The 19,719-nt window shown below is 43.6% G+C and overlaps 1 protein-coding gene across 1 annotated transcript in view; it reads left to right on the top strand.

Moving 5' to 3' along the window:
• Positions 1-19,719, top strand: part of LOC110515882 (thrombospondin type-1 domain-containing protein 7A) — a 105,643-nt gene that overhangs the window by 59,093 nt on the left and 26,831 nt on the right. Inside the window, exons 8-17 of the mRNA XM_036973360.1 lie at positions 1,449-1,707; positions 5,977-6,092; positions 8,717-8,852; positions 9,108-9,211; positions 10,614-10,808; positions 11,225-11,491; positions 17,468-17,646; positions 18,256-18,261; positions 18,545-18,678; positions 18,911-19,064. Coding sequence (XP_036829255.1) covers positions 1,449-1,707; positions 5,977-6,092; positions 8,717-8,852; positions 9,108-9,211; positions 10,614-10,808; positions 11,225-11,491; positions 17,468-17,646; positions 18,256-18,261; positions 18,545-18,678; positions 18,911-19,064 — 1,550 coding nt within the window. The remainder of the gene's footprint in view (positions 1-1,448; positions 1,708-5,976; positions 6,093-8,716; positions 8,853-9,107; positions 9,212-10,613; positions 10,809-11,224; positions 11,492-17,467; positions 17,647-18,255; positions 18,262-18,544; positions 18,679-18,910; positions 19,065-19,719) is intronic.

Raw genomic sequence — 19,719 nt, 5'->3', positions numbered from 1 at the left:
AAGCTATATTCTTCTAGTCCAAATAAGTCAAAATATGGTTACAGAAACTGCATATTGGGCCTTGAAAGTTTTTCTGATTGGTGTTCTTCCCCACCAATGTGGAAAGGCACCAATGTGGAAAGTCTTCACATCATCATGTATGCTGCTTCAATATTTTTTTTAAATTTTCCTGTTTGAAGAATACCTCTCAAAATATAGATATTTTAGCAGTCAAGTGTGCCGTCTGTTAGGTGATCCCAAGCTCCAGTGTCATAAGCCGCATACTAAATGTAACCACGCTAGCTCAGACACCCAATACATTATGGATGTCTTTCCAAGTAAATTTTGTGAATAAGTCAGAAAAGTGATGAAATTCATACCGCAAACATGAATGAGCCGCAGCCTTTGCGTAGCATTAAAGCAGCTCATCTTGTCACATTAAGACTGGACTGATTTTGCTTCACCATTCATAAATCATCCACTACAACTCCCTGTAGCATCGACATAGACATTACCTCTTCCCAACCCAAACCACTTTTCTAGGTCAGTCTGGACACCATCTGTGGCTTACTCGTCTGGTTAGTTTACGCTATTGGCAGAACCAGCAAACCGACATGGTTAGTCAGCGATGTAAGCAGGTGGCAGTCAGCAGAAAGGAAGGAGGAGGAGGTCTGTTCGTTTGTCATCAGGTTTAGATTAGTCTGAGTTGGCATTCCACATTGACCGGCCTGTGAACAACACCAATGCTGCTCATTATGGAACAGGTTGGCTTTCATCTCAGAATGTTGCAGGTGTGGAGGACTTACAGTCCCACAATGCCCCTTCATCACTGCCCAAACCTGTAAGTGTCTGCAATTACTCTGAAGCACTAAGGGCTCTGAATCTCACTCTATCGACCCACCTGCCTCCACTGAGCAGAGATGAGAGAGACACAGAGCGAGAGACCGACAGACAGAAGAGAGAGAGAGCGAGAGAGAGACAGAGAGAGAGAGAGAGAGGTGAGGAAGGGACAGAGTGATGTTGGATGTGTTGGATGTTTTAAATCCGACAGGTGGAGAAGTGGGTTGGTAATCAGACTTGCAACTAGCAGTAGGAGGAGAGGAATTGTCTGAGCCTCAAAGTGGGCTGGAGGATTAAAATGCATTGTCAATCTCCGGGGGAGGTCTTTCATCACAATCATGGACTGTCACTATCAATAATTGGCTGAATCTTTCATACTTTGTTCTGACAGAATCTGACATTATTTAAGGGCTTCATGAATAAGCCAGAGTCTCCCTGACTGATGACATTGGGACTACCCTGTATATGTGTGTGGTGTGGTAGAGAATTTGAACGTATTGCTTATCATATGTTGCACTGTCATTGTGCACGATGCCGGACCTCTATAAAATAACTCATCAGCTGGCCCTTTCTGTGTGTGTGCATTTGTTTGTGCGTGCGCGTGTGCATGTGTGCGTGAGTGTTCCTAGGTGGCGGCATGTGCCCCAACAGCAGTTCTCTGCAGGAGGTGCGTAACTGCAACGAGCATGCATGTACAGTGTATCACTGGCAGACTGGACCCTGGGGCCCATGTACTGAAGATCCCTCAGCCTCAGCCCTCAACACCACCACTGGCCCCAGGTCTGCTGCTGGCCCAAACACCAACGGGCAGGGCCCCTGCTCCCAGGGCATGCAGACACGCAAGGTCATCTGTGTCCGGGTCAACGTGGGACAGGTGCCGCCCAAGAAGTAAGAACATTTAGGCCCTAGGTGTGTATGCGTGCGTGAGTTTGTGTGTCTGTGTGAGAGAGAGAGAGCTAGGAAGTTATTTAGAAAGGTATGACAAGCAGTCATACAGTATGAAGAGTCGCTTTCAAGCCCTATCTCTACTCCACAGGCAAACCCAGATAAATAAATATATATGCCGTCCCAAACAGGCTAATTAACCCGGTTCATTTAGGCCTGTGTAATTTCCCACTGATGATAATGACAGTAATTAAGTGGCTTGGATACTTTAAGGCAATTAAATCACCACAAGATGAGAGCTGCAGGATGTCGATGGTTTGCAATGCAGAACATAACACCGCAGCCTCAAAATGCATCGATAAGTTTACTTTACAGTTAGCCTAAAGTTCTGCTCTTGCATGGGTGCTGATTTGCTTTGCTAGGCTTACCTAGTCGGGATGTTATGTTAATGTAACTAATTAACCTGCTGTATGTAAGATCCAGAAATCTTAACTTGAGTCTACAGTTTACGGATCTTGTTGCTATCCATGGTCCTGAAGTAAAACCTCCCAGTGGTATCTGTCCAAGGTGCTGGGCCATCATAGGCTTTGCTATAGAGTCCATATCCTTTTAAGGCCACTGTATTTTGCCTTTGTTATGAAATAACTTTCCTGCATGTTTTGCATTCTTTCAAGCCGCTGTTGCTCTTAAAGAGGCTTTGCCCTGTCATGGCGGATTAGGTTAAGACCGCTGAAGCTGGCAAAGCTCCAAAAGTGCTTTCTCTCAGTGCCTTGTCTATAAGCCCTTTGTTGTGAAGGGATAGTTCATTCTAAAATCAATATTTGTCAGTCATTGTAAGACTTCAAAAGTGGTCTAATGTCAGGGTGAGTCCATGTCCAATTGGCGCCAATCTTTTCCATTCCTTGGAGAGATGGTGTCGACTCATATCCAAACGAAACCACTAAGGCCAGTAGCTATCTAGCTTAAGTGTAGAGGTGGTTTCACCCTACCTGCACTCGGTGCGCTGCATTGTGACTTGACATGGTCTCTAGTTGTTATTTTTCCACCTGTGTCTTCTCTTCCCACCATCCTTCTTGGCAGGTAGGTTTGATTAGCCCTCCCCCAGGAACCTGGCAGAGCAAACAAACACATGCCTGCCTCGCTGGTGTGTATGCAGATGTGCCCCAACTCACTCACAGAGGGCGCAGAGCTGTCTTCACACACCTCGAGGCAGTGAACCTCACACAGTGTCACCACACACACTGTCAAAGCCCAATAGAGAAGAGAGTCTCTCAGAGACAAATATGTCACTCCCTCAGGCATACGCTTCTATCAATCTATATACAGAGTACTGCAGGGGGATTTGGAACTAAAACATCTTGGTTTATTGAGACAATTTGCATGGGGATTGATGTCCGATGTGTTTGTATTATCGCACTGACTCTAACTTGGACAGTCGGAAAAGGAGTTGGGATGAATAATTGTGATAGTGTTTAACAGTCATAGTCAATCACGTGGATGTGTCCTAATGACAACTGTGTTTAGTCACTGTGGATGACAGATGGTTGAAAGCTGTCGAGATAGTGGCCAAAGAAACGTACGCAAAGCCGTAGCTGTTTTCCCCCCGAATATTAAACAAATGATGTGTTATTTGCTGTTGTACTTTTTAATAATGCATTTAATTAGTGCTTATCGTTCTGTGCCAGGCTTTGTGTGCTTTTGTGGTCTCTTAAAACGATGTGGGTTGCAATGTTTCCTCACTCTCTGTTCAACCACACAGTATGCTCATTTTGAAGAATCTCTCTTGCCGAACAGATTATTGAAGCGATAATAGAAAATAGCAGAACAAAAACATTACCCTAGCAAACTCTTCTTAATGATGTGCTGTGGGACAGACTCAGAGTAAACGTTGTGTTTCTTGCCTCACTACAAATCATTACATTTAAAGATCGTTAAGACATGATAACACTAGCAGGGAAAACAAGTCGGCCAAAACCAGAGGATGCTTTAATTGGATAATCTAATGACCAGTCAAAACGTCTGCATACTTCAATAGCCGCGAAGACTGAGTTTTCTGCGGCGTCGGTATTGTGTTCTGACAATGAACGTGGCCTGTTGTTTTCATGAGAATGTCATTTTTATCATGCAAAATCCGCGTAGTGCCTATCAATTACACTTGGCCTAAAATACAATTCAAGTAACAGGGAACAGTAGGAATGTTTCTGTCTGCTGGAGCATTCGTTTCAGCATTAGTTTCAGCATTAGTTTCAGCATTAGTTTCAGCATTAGTTATGTGAGACAGTTAAGTGCTCGGGACAACAACTCAATCTGGGTCCTGTTGTTGTGTCTCATTTTTAACTATGTTTTGTCTGGAACGTTGTTAAAACTGAAAAGGAACGGTAGGGATGTTTCTGTCTGCCGGAGGGAATTTGGCATTAGTTCTGGGAGGTGAAGTGAGGTAGTTAAAGGCTCAGCTCAAAAGCTCAGTCTGGATCATGTTGATGCGTCTCATCTTCTATTGTTTTGCCTAGAAGATTGCTACCTGTAGGCTTCTCTTTTGAAGACTTCTGAAGTAGCTTGTCCTTAAACAGGCTCCCATTACCTTTGCGCCTGTTGTTGATGCAGTTAATCCGTGTAAACTCTTTAAACCTAAAGAGGAAATAAGAAACTGATTTGATCCAAGCCTGACCCATATTTATCATCATCATCATCAACAGCTCTCTATTCTCCATCCCCGAGCACTGCTTTGGAGTGTAGAAACAGTGTACGGACGTGCCAGAGGATTTGTCTCACTAAAGAGGGATTTATCTCTCTCTCTCTATTGGTATTAAACGTAAATCTCTCTTCGCATAGCTGCCTGCTGCGTTATTACATTGTGCGTGTGTCAGGCACCCTATTTCTCCCCTGACGACACAGTGTCAAAGAGTGGAGCAACCCCAGAAGAAGACAGTGCTCTTGCTCCCAGTGTGTAAACCTGAGCCAGATGATCAGCGCTAGCTAGGCTACCTATGCTATCTCAGCAATAGAATGAGGAAATAGAGCCGCAACATCACTTAAAAAAGCCCCAGGAGAGCCCATGTTCCGAAAAATCAGATGACTTGATGTCTTTTAGACGGACAATTTTCCCCCGTTTATCTTCATCCAGTGGCCTTTCACTGGGGATCAGAGGTACTTATAGGCTGGAGATTACATATAACCCTTTGTCCGTTAAATATGAAGACCGGCTCCAACCACAATCCCAGCGATCTAACGGATTATCGTCCAGTAATAGAATCAATTTAAAACGGGAACGATTCCCATCGAGGGTCTTATCTATAGTGAACTGAATATAGCCTGGAGGAATTAAATGCAGATTCTCCATTTAAGAGGAATGAATATTAACAAAGGCGCTGCTGAGCTGCTAAAGCCGTATACTGTAGGTCATGTTTAAATTGCCTTTTTTACTTTTACCCCTTTTTCTCACCAATTTCATGGTATCTAATTGGTAGTTACAGTCTTGTCCCATCGCTGCAACTCCTGTACAGACTCGGAAGAGGCGAAGGTCGAGAGCCATGCGTCCTCCGAAACACAACCCAGCCATGTCACATTGCTTCTTAACCCAACGCTCGCTTATCCCGGAAGCCAGCCACACCAATGTGTCAGAGGAAACACCTCACCTCACCACCTCACGTACACCTGGCATCCTTGTCAGCGTGGATTGCGCTCGGGCCTGCCACAGGAGTCGCTAGAGCACGATGGGACAAGAATATCCATGCCGGGCAAACCCTCGCCTAACTCGGACGACACTGGGCCAATTGTGCGCGCTCCATGGGTCTCCCGGTCACGTCCGACTGCGACAGAGCCTGGAATCAAACCAGGATCTCTAGCAGCACAGCTAGCACTGCGATGCAATTCCTTAGACCACTGCACCACTTGGGAGGCCCCCTCTTTTCTTATCTGTCAGTGGCACCATAGATTGACATGGACATAATAGATAAAGGACTTCTTATCAGACAGTTGCTTCTTGTTGTCCTAGTTTGTGCTTCAGAAAACACTGGATTTCTCTCGGTAAAAGCCAATTGGTTTTACATAGAAAAATGACAGAGTACAAAGCCAAGCAGGTTACAGTACTTCCTGAGAGGAGTATCTTCTAAGCCAAAAATCTATCATTGTTCCTCGATAGCTCCGTGGCTCTTGGCCAATCCGATGAGTCATTTGAATTCCTGCAGCCAAAGTGAGAAGCCTGTGTCTGTGTGTTACCAGCTATGTGTTTGCATGTGTTACCAGTAGTGTGTGTGTATGCTTATCATGTAGATGTCCTGAGAGTCCTCGTCCAGGTACAGTGAGGCCCTGTCGAATGCCCTGTAAGAAGGACTGCATCGTCACCCCCTTCAGCGACTGGTCCCAGTGCTCTCCCACCTGTGATGCAGGTATGAAAGAAGAATTCAAGCTACTGTTCAAAGACAGATGTAGGATCTTAATTCGATCACCCTGTTGCAGGACAACTTACCTGCTATGCAGTGTATTTGAGTCTTAAAAAGGCTTCTATAGTTTGAAATGTCCACTTAGAAATTTCTGACTTTTTCCCTTAAATATATCAACCCCTACAAAAAAAATTATATTATTTATAATCCACATAATAATAATTCACATTTCCTGTTGCTGCAGGATTATTTTCCTGCTGTAGCATACTGGCTCAAATTAATATCATACATCTGTACTTGTTCATTGTAAGTCTCTTGGGAGCTAGGTACTATGGAGCAAAAATGCTCTCCTAAATGGAATTACTTGCTTATCCAACCGCTCAGAGGAATATTATGCATGTCAGCTTTTATCATGAAGCATAGAAATCATTTATATTATAAACCAATGGAAAACTGGGACGAATAAGGAAACTGGCACCAATTGGGTGATGCATGCAATGTAAACGACTCATTACAGTTTCCTTAAGTTGTATTACTCTCGTTTCTTTACGGATATTTCATTTGACAGATTGACATGTAGGATGACCCTAAGATGACCTAATTTAGTGCAAACCAGTAAACATACTAGCCTGTGGCTACAAGTGACAAGACGCCATGTTGTTGTTGCTATTGTTGTTTTCATGCTGTGATAAAAACACCTTCAGACCACGTCACCTTTGTCAGACAGCCATGGCCACAGCTGGAGAACATTGTTGAATACATTACATTGATTTATGGGATGAAATCATCATCGTTCAGATTTTGATGACTTCTATATTTGGCATGACTGCATGAATCTTTGGCCCTCGCCACACACAGTCTCAGTCGTATATTTTGAGAGTAGTGCTGATGTTCTCTTGCTGTATAGGATGACCCGCCTCCTACCCACACTGGTTGAAACTGAAGGTCAAGGATACACAGAGCCTGTAATACACTCATATAAAATGATTCATCACTCCTGGGCCAGTCCTGGACCATAAAACAACATCTTAATCAGTATAGATCAGTGGTCCTCAATCCTGGTCCTGGGGACCCACATTTTTGTTTTTGCCCTAGCACTACACACCTGATTCAAATCATCAAAGCCTGATTATGATTTGAATCAGGTGTGTAGTGATAGGGCACAAACAAAAATGTGCACCCTTTTCGGTCCCCAGGACCAGGAATGAGGACCAGTGGTTTATAGTCAGAGCTCTGGCAGAACGTTATAGTTCTTAATTGTGTTTATTCAACGGGTGTGTCTATTGGGAATACCGCTGATCGTGGAGAAAGCATCCATCTTGTTGATGATTTTACTGCAACTATAAAGCAGTCAACATTCGCCCACTCTACCCTGAATACATCAGTTTGACATGGAATGTCTCGACATCATTTAAAAGGGAACAGCGGCACATTTCAGAGTGGAGAGTGAAGTAGAGCTAGAGCTAGGTCACAAGGTTCTGCAACCCTCCCCCTCACTGTAGTGCTAGATAGAACTTTGTGGAATGAAGCAGATCTACAAAAATAATCTACGTTCTGTGATGACAGCGAAATGACATATTTTGTTTGCAAGCCAAGCCCAAATTGCTTTCCTTGAGCGAACAAGAGAAATGTGATGTAATTTAATGAAATGGAATGTTTGCATCAAATACCACACTCCTTGAAAATAGTGTGTCGATTATATATAGCAAAGGCTACTTGATGAAGGATTGTCACTGGCAATCAACAGCTGCTGTGTTGCTCTTTGGATTATCCCATGTCATAGAATGGGCCAAGTGTGTGAACGTTTATAAAGACAAAGGCGAACCCATGGAATTATTTGATTTGGATGGATGGATGGTTGACATGACAGAATGGTAGGCGGATATCTTCTGATCTAAAAGGTGGGGGAAGGTTTGCTACATTTCTCGAGCTCATGAAAGCAACCAGCTCTCACAGTCTCACGTCAAAATTAGACGTTCATCCATGTTTCTCAAACGTCAAAGTTTTCTGCTTGGTTTCCAGAGAAATGCATTGAAAGAGGGATATGAAATAGGCTACTACCAAGGTCTGATGATGCTTCTGACAATATAGTAAAAGGATGTCCTAATGTATTTAGAAGTCTGCCTGAGACAGTGTAGTGTTTGAGGAGTTCCCTTGTGCATGTGTTGTTGCATGTGCAGTAAGTCCTGGGTAGATTTTTTCCCTCCCTGCTTGGCAGAGATCTTATAAAAGGTAAGAATTGTGAACCCACAACCCAAATGTATCACATAAAATGTATATGCCATATCTCCCAATCAAAGGGGCTTCCCGAATAAAGCTTGTTCGCTGTGACAGAACATAGTTTTTCTTCATAGATCTGCGTTATTCCACAAAGTTCTATCTAGCGCTGCAATGAGGGAGAGGGTCGCTTAACCTTGTGACCTAGCTCTAGCTCTATTCCACTCTCCATGAGTGAGAGAGCTGCACACTGTGACAGACAGTCCAACACTGTGACAGACAGTCCAACACTGTGACAGACAATCCAACACTGAGCCAGACAGGTTTAGGTACTGTGACAAATTTCCGGTGTTTGAAACTCGAATTATAAGATAGAATTAAAGTAATACTCAATGTACTGTTTGCTTTGTCAGCTGGTAACATTCAGAAGAAGAAGCAGTCGAGAAAACGCGTCATCCTCCAGCTGCCAGCCAACGGGGGCCAAGACTGTCCTGAGGTGCTGGAGGAGGAAAAGGACTGTGAGGCTCCTAAAGTCTGCCCTGGTTACAGGTACAGCACAGTACTTTCTGAAGACACTGTACATGGAGATGATTACACCAATGATGATACTATTGCTACTGTCGTTAGCAACTCTTACTCATAAAGTGTATCGTTATTATACACGAATGACCTCTACTGTCTGCTGATAATGTTAATGTTGAATATGATGATTTGAATGATTATGATGACATTGACTTGATGATCATCATCACGTTCAACATCATTATCACAATCAGCATCGTCACAATACTTCCTCTATTGCAGGTGGAAGTCACACAAATGGAGAAGGTGTCAATTGGTACCATGGTACATCAGGGAGGACAGCCCAGGGGCTCAGGAGACATGTGGACCAGGTCTTCAAACAAGAGGTGAAATGACATCCTTTAACCATCTCTCTTTGTTCCTTCACAAATCCCCTTCGATTACTTACTCTTCTATCCAATTTAAACATCCACAACGAAATTGACATTCTTTGTGGCCTCTGAATCTCAGCCAGGAGAAAACAGATGGATTTGGCAAGGTTAGGAGAGGCAAATTGTGCTTCTTAAACCACTTGTCAAATTCTTCTCCTTTAGGCGAAGACGTGAACTGGGGTTGACACTCCCCGCAGCACTGAGGACACCTCTTGTCATCCCTCAGTGAATTTAGGATGTCAATGTCTTCATGACTAGGCATCCACCTTGTTTGTTTGAGACGTTTCTAAGTACCAGGTACCTCAGGCTCTTTTCATGCAGCTTCAATCACAGCTCCATTTGGGAGAGCTGCTACATTCCTCCCCTGGCTAACTACAACCTGTAAATATGTTTCAATTGTAAGGAAACACCATATGATAGCATATTGAAGCGTACGTTTTACTTGCATTCAGGAATGGCTCACCTACTGTAGATAAAAGGAGCTGTACAACAAAGTAGTGTACATGTGTTTTTTCAGGTCACATAATAATTCCATTGTTGTATAGCTTTAAATAGAACTATAATCAGTGGCAATGTTGTAAATTGCCACTTGTGAAGTGCTAATATGCATAAATGGAAAGAGACACGTAACAATTTCCTTTTCTTCATACAAACGATCTGACATCCACAATCCTTCTGTAGCGTTGGGCTGACTCTCATAGCCTGTGATAGTAGACATTAACATCCCTGGGCTCTAAAGAATCCAGGTCACTGCTTGTCATTCTCTGAGACATGCTGAGACACAGTGTCTCTTTACCCCTGGGGCGTCTCACGGCTTCTCACGGCTTCTCACTGTTGTGTACCTGGAGGGACCTGGAACACTCCTGACCGCCAGTCACACTCACTGTCAACACACATGCCACCACAAACAACCCCACACATATCAACAGGCTACAGCAATCCAAACGTATAGAGTCAACAGAGGCCCAAGGGAGTTTGAGCAGAACTCTGCTTGTAAGTTAATTTGGGGTAGAAAAATAATTGGATCTTGAGTGTCTACGGCATAACGAAAAGCACATATTGCAATATCTTCAGTAATGTCCTTTTAATCAAAACTCAACATATTTGTCATATTAACATTGAGCCTGTATTGATCGTCATTTATATTTTATCCTGACCCTTCTTTCTACATTGTTACTGACTGTATTAAAAAAAACAGTCTGCCTGAGGCTGTGTTCAATTGACAACCACCCTGTATTACATTGTACACCTTTTCTGCAACCCACCAAACCAATCAATGTCTCCATTCCTGCTAAATCTCTGTGACCCAGACAAAATGGCCACCAAGGGACATTGTGCCTTTGATTTCCCCCCACAGCCGTGTCCTGTCGACAGCTGGACGGAGCGCAGGCAGACATTGGAGAGTGTCTGAAGTTTGCCAACACCATGCCCCCCATCTCTCAGCGGTGCCAGCTCCCATGCCAGGATGATTGCCAGCTCACCAACTGGTCCAAGTTCTCGTCCTGCACAGCTGACTGTGTGGGGGTCCGAACCAGGAAGAGGTTACTTGTAGGTGAGGAACAGTAACAAAACGTGTGGACTTTTGGTAGTATGGCACCTTTGCACAGGGGCAGTCCATTAAGGAAGTTCTATAGCTTATAAGCAACACATGACTGATTCAGTTTGCTCTAGGACCTTGCGAGAAGGGGAGGTAGCATGTAGCCTGCTAGAGTGCAGCATAGATGCTATTAGCAACTATTAGATAAAGTCTCTTGTTTTGGGGAGCAGCCTAAGAATTTTAATGAGGTCTGGTCCAATTAATCTGGATGTGGAATATTTACATGTTACTCAATGAGAACATAATGATGCATATTAATGCCTAGTGACAGGATGGAGTTTAGCTTTTAAATTGCACATGACAGACCTGCAGGCAGACACACACAAACACAAACGTCCTACCTACTAACCCCTATCCTCTCTCCACCCCAGGGAGAAGCAAGAAGAAGGACAAGTGTAAGAACACCCAGATGTACCCTCTGAGCGAGACGCAGTACTGCCCGTGTGACAAGTACAACGCCCAGCCCTTGGGTAACTGGTCCGACTGCATCCTGGCCGGGGGAGACCGTGTGGAGAGTCTCCCGGGCACAAAGGTCCAGGGGAACATCAAGGAGTGTGGCCAGGGCTACCGCTACCAGGCCATGGTGTGTTACGACCAGGACAACAGACTGGTGGAGACCTCACGATGCAACAGCCATGGTGGGGTGGAGTTGTTGGGTGTGTGTGTGTGTGTGTGTGTGTGTGTGTGTGTGTGTGTATGTACCCCCCAGGGGGAAGTTGACTAGCCGTAATCCCCCCCTCAGCCCTTCACACACTAATATACACACACACACTAATACACACACACACACTAATACACACACACACTAATACAGACACAGAGAGAGTATGCTCCTAATGGCATCATGCATTGCTCCGTTAACTATGACCCCTGATCTCTGATGATGACTGCTGACCTGCCAGCACCAAATCTGCCCCAAATCACAGCTACAGTGCTTGGTTTGATGCCAAGGGCAGGGATGTGGGTCGACTGGGTTGTTAGGTTTCTCTCCAATGATGATTTCAGTGAAACAATAAGCAATGCGTGTACAAAACATTGCAATATCTGTATTACAATGTAAGATGTTTTACCACTTTCTAAGTTCTCTGGCTCTCATCAATATTACTATTTTTAAAACAACTGTTTATTTTTAAAACTGGATTTTCTTTTAAACTGAATTTGACATGATTTATTTTCTCGAATATTCTTGTCTGAACTTTTCTTATCTGAATCGCTCTTATCTTCTTGTTCTTAAAACATGAAGCGCAAAGGAACACTCGATGCCCTCTCTAATTTGACACATGCAGACAAATTGCTTTTAGAATAGTTGAATTTTGAAGACATGTACTGATGTAGAAATGAACACATCAGTGTCATGCATTTCTGAACAGAGCCCAAGCTATGACTCAGAGATTCAGTTGCACATTAGTAAGCCTGGGAGTGGGTATGACTGGAGCCCGACACTGGGACGTATTAGGAAAGAAAATATGTGTGTGTTTGTGGGACAAGGTATATTGTATATGATTATGGAAGGAATTATTGATAGTGTTCTAGAAGAATGTGTTTTTGTTACTGAGATGATCGTCTCGTTACGGTATGCATCGTAATACATGCAATATCACTTCCCTATCTCTCTCTCCCTCTCATGTTTCTCTCTCTGACTCTCTCTCTCCCTCTCATGTTTCTCTCTCTGACTCTCTCTCTCCCTCTCATGTTTCTCTCTCTGACTCTCTCTCTCCCTCTCATGTTTCTCTTTCTGACTCTCTCTCTCCCTCTCATGTTTCTCTCTCTGACTCTCTCTCTCTCCCTCTCTTCTCTCCCTCTCTCTTTCTCTCTCTGCATATCTCTCACTCTCTCTCTCCCTCTCTCTTTCTCTCTCTGCGTATCTCTCACTCTCTCTCGCCCTCTCTCTTTCTCTCTCTGCGTATCTCTCACTCTCTCTCGCCCTCTCTCTTTCTCTCTTCTTGCTCTCTCTCTTCCTCCCATCGTCAGGGTTAATATTAATAGAAGAGGAAACATTGTCCTCTCTACCACTGTGTGTATGGTGACATATTTCCCCAGGCTGTGATAGAGATCATCGAATGTAGTTATTCCCCCCCAGATATCAATAGAGGCGGGGATTAACGCTGAAAGTCTGTGTTGCTCACAGCGACGACATACATAGACCTTCCTTTTACTGTTCACCTTTTTGTAGTCTTGGACTCAAGTCTTGGACTCAAGCGGTGATGATTTGACATAAGTTCATCTATCGCTGATTTGTTGGAGTCTATGGAGTTTTCCCCATTTTATGGGGTTAACGTTTCACATGTGAACTGTTCAAGTCTCCATGGTGGGTTAAAAGGTGTTGGTTGGGGTACTGACCAGTGACCATGTGTACAGAATCCATATTAGGAACCTTGCCATTCCTCCTCCTTGGACCTTCACGCCTCACCTTGACAATGTTCCTAGTATGGATTCTGTACTTTGTAACTCAGCCATTCCCTTTTCTATGATTATAAACTATGGGATGGCTCTGAGAGGCTTGGCCTTGGCTCGACAGGAATTGGGTGGTTAAGAGGGAATTTTTTTAAATGTGTTTTTTATTTTTTATTTCACCTTTATTTAACCAGGTAGGCAAGTTGAGAACAAGTTCTCATTTACAATTGCTACCTGGCCAAGATAAAGCACATACAACAACACAGAGTTTCACATGGAGTAAAACAAACATAGTCAATAATACACTAGAAAAATAAGTCTATATACAATGTGAGCAAATGAGGTGAGATAAGGGAGGTAAAGGCAAAAAAAAGGCCATGGTGGCGAAGTAAATACAATATAGCAAGTAAAACACTGGAATGATAGATTTGCAGTGGAGGAAAGTGCAAAGTAGAGATGGGGTGCAAAGGAGAAAAATAAATAAAGAGGTAGTTGTTTGGGCTAAATTATAGATGGGCTATGTACAGGTGCAGTAATCTGTGAGCTGCTCTGACAGCTGGTGCTTAAAGCTAGTGAGGGAGATAAGTTTTTCAGATATTTTTGTAGTTCGTTCCAGTTATTGGCAGCAGAGAACTGGAAGGAGAGGTGGCCAAAGGAAGAATTGGTTTTGGGGGTGACCAGAGAGATATACCTGCTGGAGCGCGTGCTACAGTGACCAGCGAGCTGAGATAAGAGGGGACTTTACCTAGCAGGGTCTTATAGATGACCTGGAGCCAGTGGGTTTGGCGACGAGTATGAAGCGAGGGCCAGCCAACGAGAGCGTACAGGTCGCAGTGATGGGTAGTATATGGGGCTTTGATGACAAAACAGATGTCACTGTGATAGACTGCATCCAATTTATTGAGTAGGGTATTGGAGGCTATTTTGTAAATGACATCGCCGAAGTCGAGGATCGGTAGGATGGTCAGTTTAGAAGGGTATGTTTGGCAGCATGAGGGAAGGATGCTTTGTTGCGAAATAGGAAGCCAATTCTAGACTTAACTTTGGATTGGAGATGTTTGATATGAGTCTGGAAGGAGAGTTTGCAGTCTAACCTGACACCTAGGTATTTGTAGTTGTCCACATATTCTAAGTCAGAACCATCCAGAGTAGTGATGTTGGACGGGCAGGCAGGTGCAGGCAGCGATTGGTTGAAGAGCATGCATTTAGTTTTACTTGTATTTAAGAGCAATTGCTCTGAGGCCACGGAAGGAGAGTTGTATGGCATTGAAGCTCGTCTGGAGGGTTGTTAACACTGTGTCCAAAGAAGGGCCAGAAGTATACAGAATGGTGTCGTCTGCGTAGAGGTGGATCAGAGACTCACCAGCAGCAAGAGCGACATCATTGATGATGAAGAGAGTTGGTCCAAGAATTTAACCCTGTGGCACCCCCATAGAGACTGCCAGAGGCCCGGACAACAGGCCCTCCGATTTGACACACTGAACTCTATCAGAGAAGTAGTTGGTGAACAACTACTGTGGTGATTGACAGAGTCGAAAGCCTTGGCAAGGTCAATGAATACGGCTGCACAGTATTGTTTCTTATCAATGGCGGTTAAGATATCGTTTAGGACCTTGAGCGTGGCTGAGGTGCACCCATGACCAGCTCTGAAACCAGATTGCATAGCGGAGAAGGAATGAGGAATGAGGTCACTGTGGGAATCTGCGCTGTAGGTGAAGGCATGTAGTAAGGCGGACATGTTGTTAAGGACCAGTAACCTCTAGCAGTATGTGAGGTTGTGGTGGGGATCTGGTTTAGTTGGAGGCGATTGGGAGCCGATATATTAGTAAGGGCTAGTGAACTACTCTGCATGGGCAGGAGAGTGCTGTTGAGGATTAGGGTTAGCTAATGTAGTGAGAGTAGGAGGGGCTGCCATGGTATTAAGAGATGATTGGGCCACTTCCAAACTGCTGAAATGACGCAGCAAAACAAATCAGGTGAACGCAATGGGTTGTGCTAAATCTAAGCTGTGCTGTGCAACAGATTAAATAGCAACACATCCTTTCTATGGATCTCTCAAGAAATGTGATACATTATGCAGTGTTTCTCCCACTCCGTATCCTCTCATTCCACCACACCCCTGCAGACACACAGCGGATAACTATACATCAAAATGTGTTTTGGTTTGAAACTGTCTTTACACTGTAGCTGCAGTACTAATCAGACATATATAGACATTTTCTGTATGTTTAACTCTGGTTCTAATTCCTCTGATTGGAATTGGCACTGTAGGAACAGAACTGTAGCAGGGGGTTAATGTAGATCTATAGGGGATGAACACATATGTGAGGGTCCATGAACTACATGGCATAAGGGATGATTTCAGATCGTTGGGCTGGCTTAAAGAGCAATTGAAGGCAATTAACAACTTCTCTGGTAGAAAATGGCCTATGTGGCATCGATATTAGTCAGAAACATTTGTTCTACTGTTACAAAGTGTAAATAGGCTCATTTTGTTCATAAAGTCAGTCACGTCCAAACTGAGATTTGAGAGATAATTAGGAAAACAATGGTACGTCACGGAATGAAGGTTAGTTTATAAGTTTTCTTTGTGTTGGGTTTATTTCAATCCTGCCCACAGCTGGCAGCACCCAAGTAATCATTAGTTCAGGAACGCGCAGCTGCACGCGAACAATCATCATGCCCATGGTCAATTTGGTTTGGCATTCATTATCCTTAAGGGATATGGGACAATATTTTAAAATGTCAGTAGCTCCAAATTTATATAACTTAAAAAATCTCTAACCAACTATAAATTATACAAATTCATATAGAAATATTGAAAGCATTTAATGAGACAACTAAAATATAAAAATATTGTCCCATTTACATTGTGAAATGGAATAAATGGAACTGAGTCAAACATGTGGTTTCCATATGTTTGATGTGTTTGATACCGTTCCATTCATCCATTCCAGTCATTACACTGAGTCTGTCCTCCTATAGCTCCTCCCACCAGTCTCCACTGGTGTATGTGATGTCACATGACAGTAAGGCGTGTCACTGTGCCACTAGGGTCACCCCTGTTGGGATCGGAGAGTCTTCTTTCCCTGCCACCCCGTCTTCCTGCCATGTGGTATGTCCCATCACTCAGGGAGCTCCTATGTTTGAACAGGATTCCAGGGTCAAATACTGCTGACAGTGGTAGCAGTTAACAGCCAGGGCTTCCAATCAATCACACACCCAGCACCTAGAGAGTCTTCAGGAAGACAGAATGTTGTCAAAAAGTGCATTTTATGCACAAACACCTCATTTTGTCTCCTTGCGTGTTCACTTCATTGATTTAGCTGTTTTCCAATTCAATCTGGATGGGACCACAGGGAAACGCTGCTACACAATAACACAGCCTCAGGCCTTCAACCCTGAAGCTTTAGTTCAGACCCAGCCCTCAAACGTATACAATACACCGTACATTCCAGTTCATTAGCAACCGTCTCGTGAAAGCATCGAGAAGAAACGTGTTGTTCTCCACTGAAATGTAGCTAGCTAGTGGTTCACATGGATAACCTCTTCCAGTGAATTAGCCTGGGACCTCTGTGTGTTTGTCGAGACAGACACAGGATATCAGGGCTTGGGGATGTAGGGATCCAGATGAACAGGAGTAATAAGCAGAGTGAGATGCTTAAGCCAGCCAGCCCCAGTTGCCATGTCATGACCCTGTCAGCCACTTGAGGAAACATAGATTACATGAAAAAGCTTACAGTTGACCCAAATCACTTTTCAAGAGTATTTTTTATTTATTTTAACAGCTCCATATGAGACCCTGGAGTGTAGCTCTATTGTTATAGCGCAACATCAGCCGTCTCTGTAAATCAACAGTTGAGTCATTATTTGCTCATGTTGTTGGTGCTAGTATTGGTTTTCTGGTTATGTGATATCGTTACACCTTGGATTTTCTCCAAGTTGCACATGCAATATTTTCACAAGAGTTTATTATGATGTTATTGTTTATTACAGAAAACAAAAATATAATGGGTAACATTATGCTTTAACTCCTTCGTGAAAATGTCATGAACATGCAATTACGTTTTACAACATGTCATAACCTTATTGCAGTCAGACTAGAATAGATGCTATACCATGGAAAGGAAGGGCTATGCATCATAGGGCTCCTGGGGGCCTCTATGGGCCCCTGTCTTTTCCTGGCACTTCTCACACCACTCTCTCTCTCCTCCATACAGGCTACATTGAGGAGGCATGCATCATCCCCTGTCCGTCAGACTGTAAGCTCAGCGAGTGGTCCAACTGGTCCCGCTGCAGCAAGTCATGTGGTAGCGGGGTCAAAGTGCGTTCCAAGTGGCTCCGGGAGAAACCCTACAACGGAGGGCGACCCTGCCCCAAACTGGATCACATCAACCAGGTACAGCATGAGAAACACTCACAAGACTGTCTAATGTAGAAATTAGTTCATGTTTACTTGTAATAATTTTGTCTGATAGCTGAGGGACTTCCTAATATGGATGCCAGTTTTTCCTAATATAAATTCTATTTTTCAGGCACTGTTTGTGATAAATAACACCGTTTTTATGTTAGAAACACATTATTACAAACACATAGGAGAGAGAAACAAATGAAATATTCATTAAAATATTCCGTTTGAATTACCTTCCGTTACTTTCTCTCATGATTGCCAAATTGCTTTTGCTGGGTAGAATAGAGGGCCAGGGGAATGGATACTACAAATGGATGCATCCAACAGAAATACCCCTGATTTGAGAAATTACATTTTTTTTTTACCTTCAATATGAATCGCAACAGATTCAGAGAAGTGGATTAAATTCATGGTATGTTGATCTGTTTCTCAGTGTTTGAACTCTCTAAAGGGGTCTTCACAGAGGCAGCCTTTATTTACAACGTCACATGAATCAAATGTTTGATCGAAGCAATTCAATATTTGCATTTGTCAATTATACCAAATCTTTGTCACTTTCATTCCACAATGCACACTGGATACGGATGAACACAATAGGCCCAGGTAAGACCCTTTTCAGTATTGTGAATTCACATTGTCAACAATGTTCCCACATACTAAATATCTCTTGTTGTGCATAGTACTGTACAGAACACTCACAGACGTAGCGGGGTAAGATTAAAAGGGATAGACATAAGCACCAACAAAACACCTCTGGTAATGTCTTAATCACCTCAACACAGTAATATCATTGACGCTATTCTTGTCACCCAAACTCAATGATAAACGGAGGTAATAACCATATACATATTAAGTGTCAGACCTCTTGCCTGGTGCCTTCCCCCAGGTGTACGAGGTTGTGCCCTGTATTAGTGACTGCAGTCAGTATGTGTGGGTGGCTGAACCCTGGAGTGTGTGGAAGGTCAGCAACTTGGACCTGAAGGAGAACTGTGGAGAGGGCGTCCAGACCCGCAAAGTCAGGTACTCTACCCTTTCACTACATCGCACTACTGTAGACTAAATAAAACCATCCCAAGTTATGTTCTACTCCCTCATACGAAGACCGTTGTGTCACACACAGTATAAATCCATGGTCCTCAACATATGCAGGTAAATATGTTGTATATATTGCATTTGATTGACAGCTGATTTTAATGGATTTTTTTTTGACTATGTAAGGTCATATGAACACATCTCTGTGCCAATCCCGTAGGTGTATGCTGAACACTATTGACGGTCCATCTGAGTCTGTGGAGGACTACCTGTGTGACCCGGAGGACATGCCCTTGGGGACACGGGGAAGCCGGCTGCCCTGCCCCGAGGACTGTGTCCTCTCTGACTGGAGCAGTTGGAACCGCTGCAGCCTGGTAAGAATAACTGGTCGGAGACCAATCATCTCTATTCATGTATGTATGATGTGAATGTGATGAGTGTGGTAAGAGGTTTCCTGGATCTGTACAAAAGTTTTGGCCTCTCTGGAGTTGCTGCAGCCTGTTAAGAACCACTGGTACATGTATGTGGTAGGAACTGACCCTGGATCTGTAGGATAGTTTTTTTTTAAATTCACCCACTGATTCTGTGATATGAAGTCCTGTGATTGAAACTGATACCCATTTCTGACTTTTCGAAAGAGACTGGAACCTAACATAAAGAGTTTGTTTGTCTTAGGATAAATGGATTGTGAATCCTTCACAGTATGATATTTCTTCCTCCACGGAGGCAGAAAAATAATAGAAATTGAAATGTGTGCTGCAGAACGGTAACAAATGCCTGTGAATCACATGATCAAATTCTCACCCATTAAAATACACAGAGAAAGAAACCGATGTAACTACTTCCTGATCGAGACTTCAGTGGAGGTGAATGTATTTCTGGATGTAGAAATCCCCTGGTGAAACAGCTGCACCTGCTCTGATCGGATCATGAACCACTCTCACTCTCCAGCCTGACACTGCTAGGAAGCCTTTGTAACACGGTAAAGGCAGCCCGACCATGGTTGTCTCACAGCTGTAAAATAGACAC

This window comes from Oncorhynchus mykiss, chromosome 3 (genome assembly GCF_013265735.2).
Source record: "Oncorhynchus mykiss isolate Arlee chromosome 3, USDA_OmykA_1.1, whole genome shotgun sequence".
Classification (NCBI taxonomy): Eukaryota; Metazoa; Chordata; class Actinopteri; order Salmoniformes; family Salmonidae; genus Oncorhynchus; species Oncorhynchus mykiss.
Note: the sequence above shows the minus strand (reverse complement) of the source record. Positions and strands in the feature narration are given on the sequence as shown.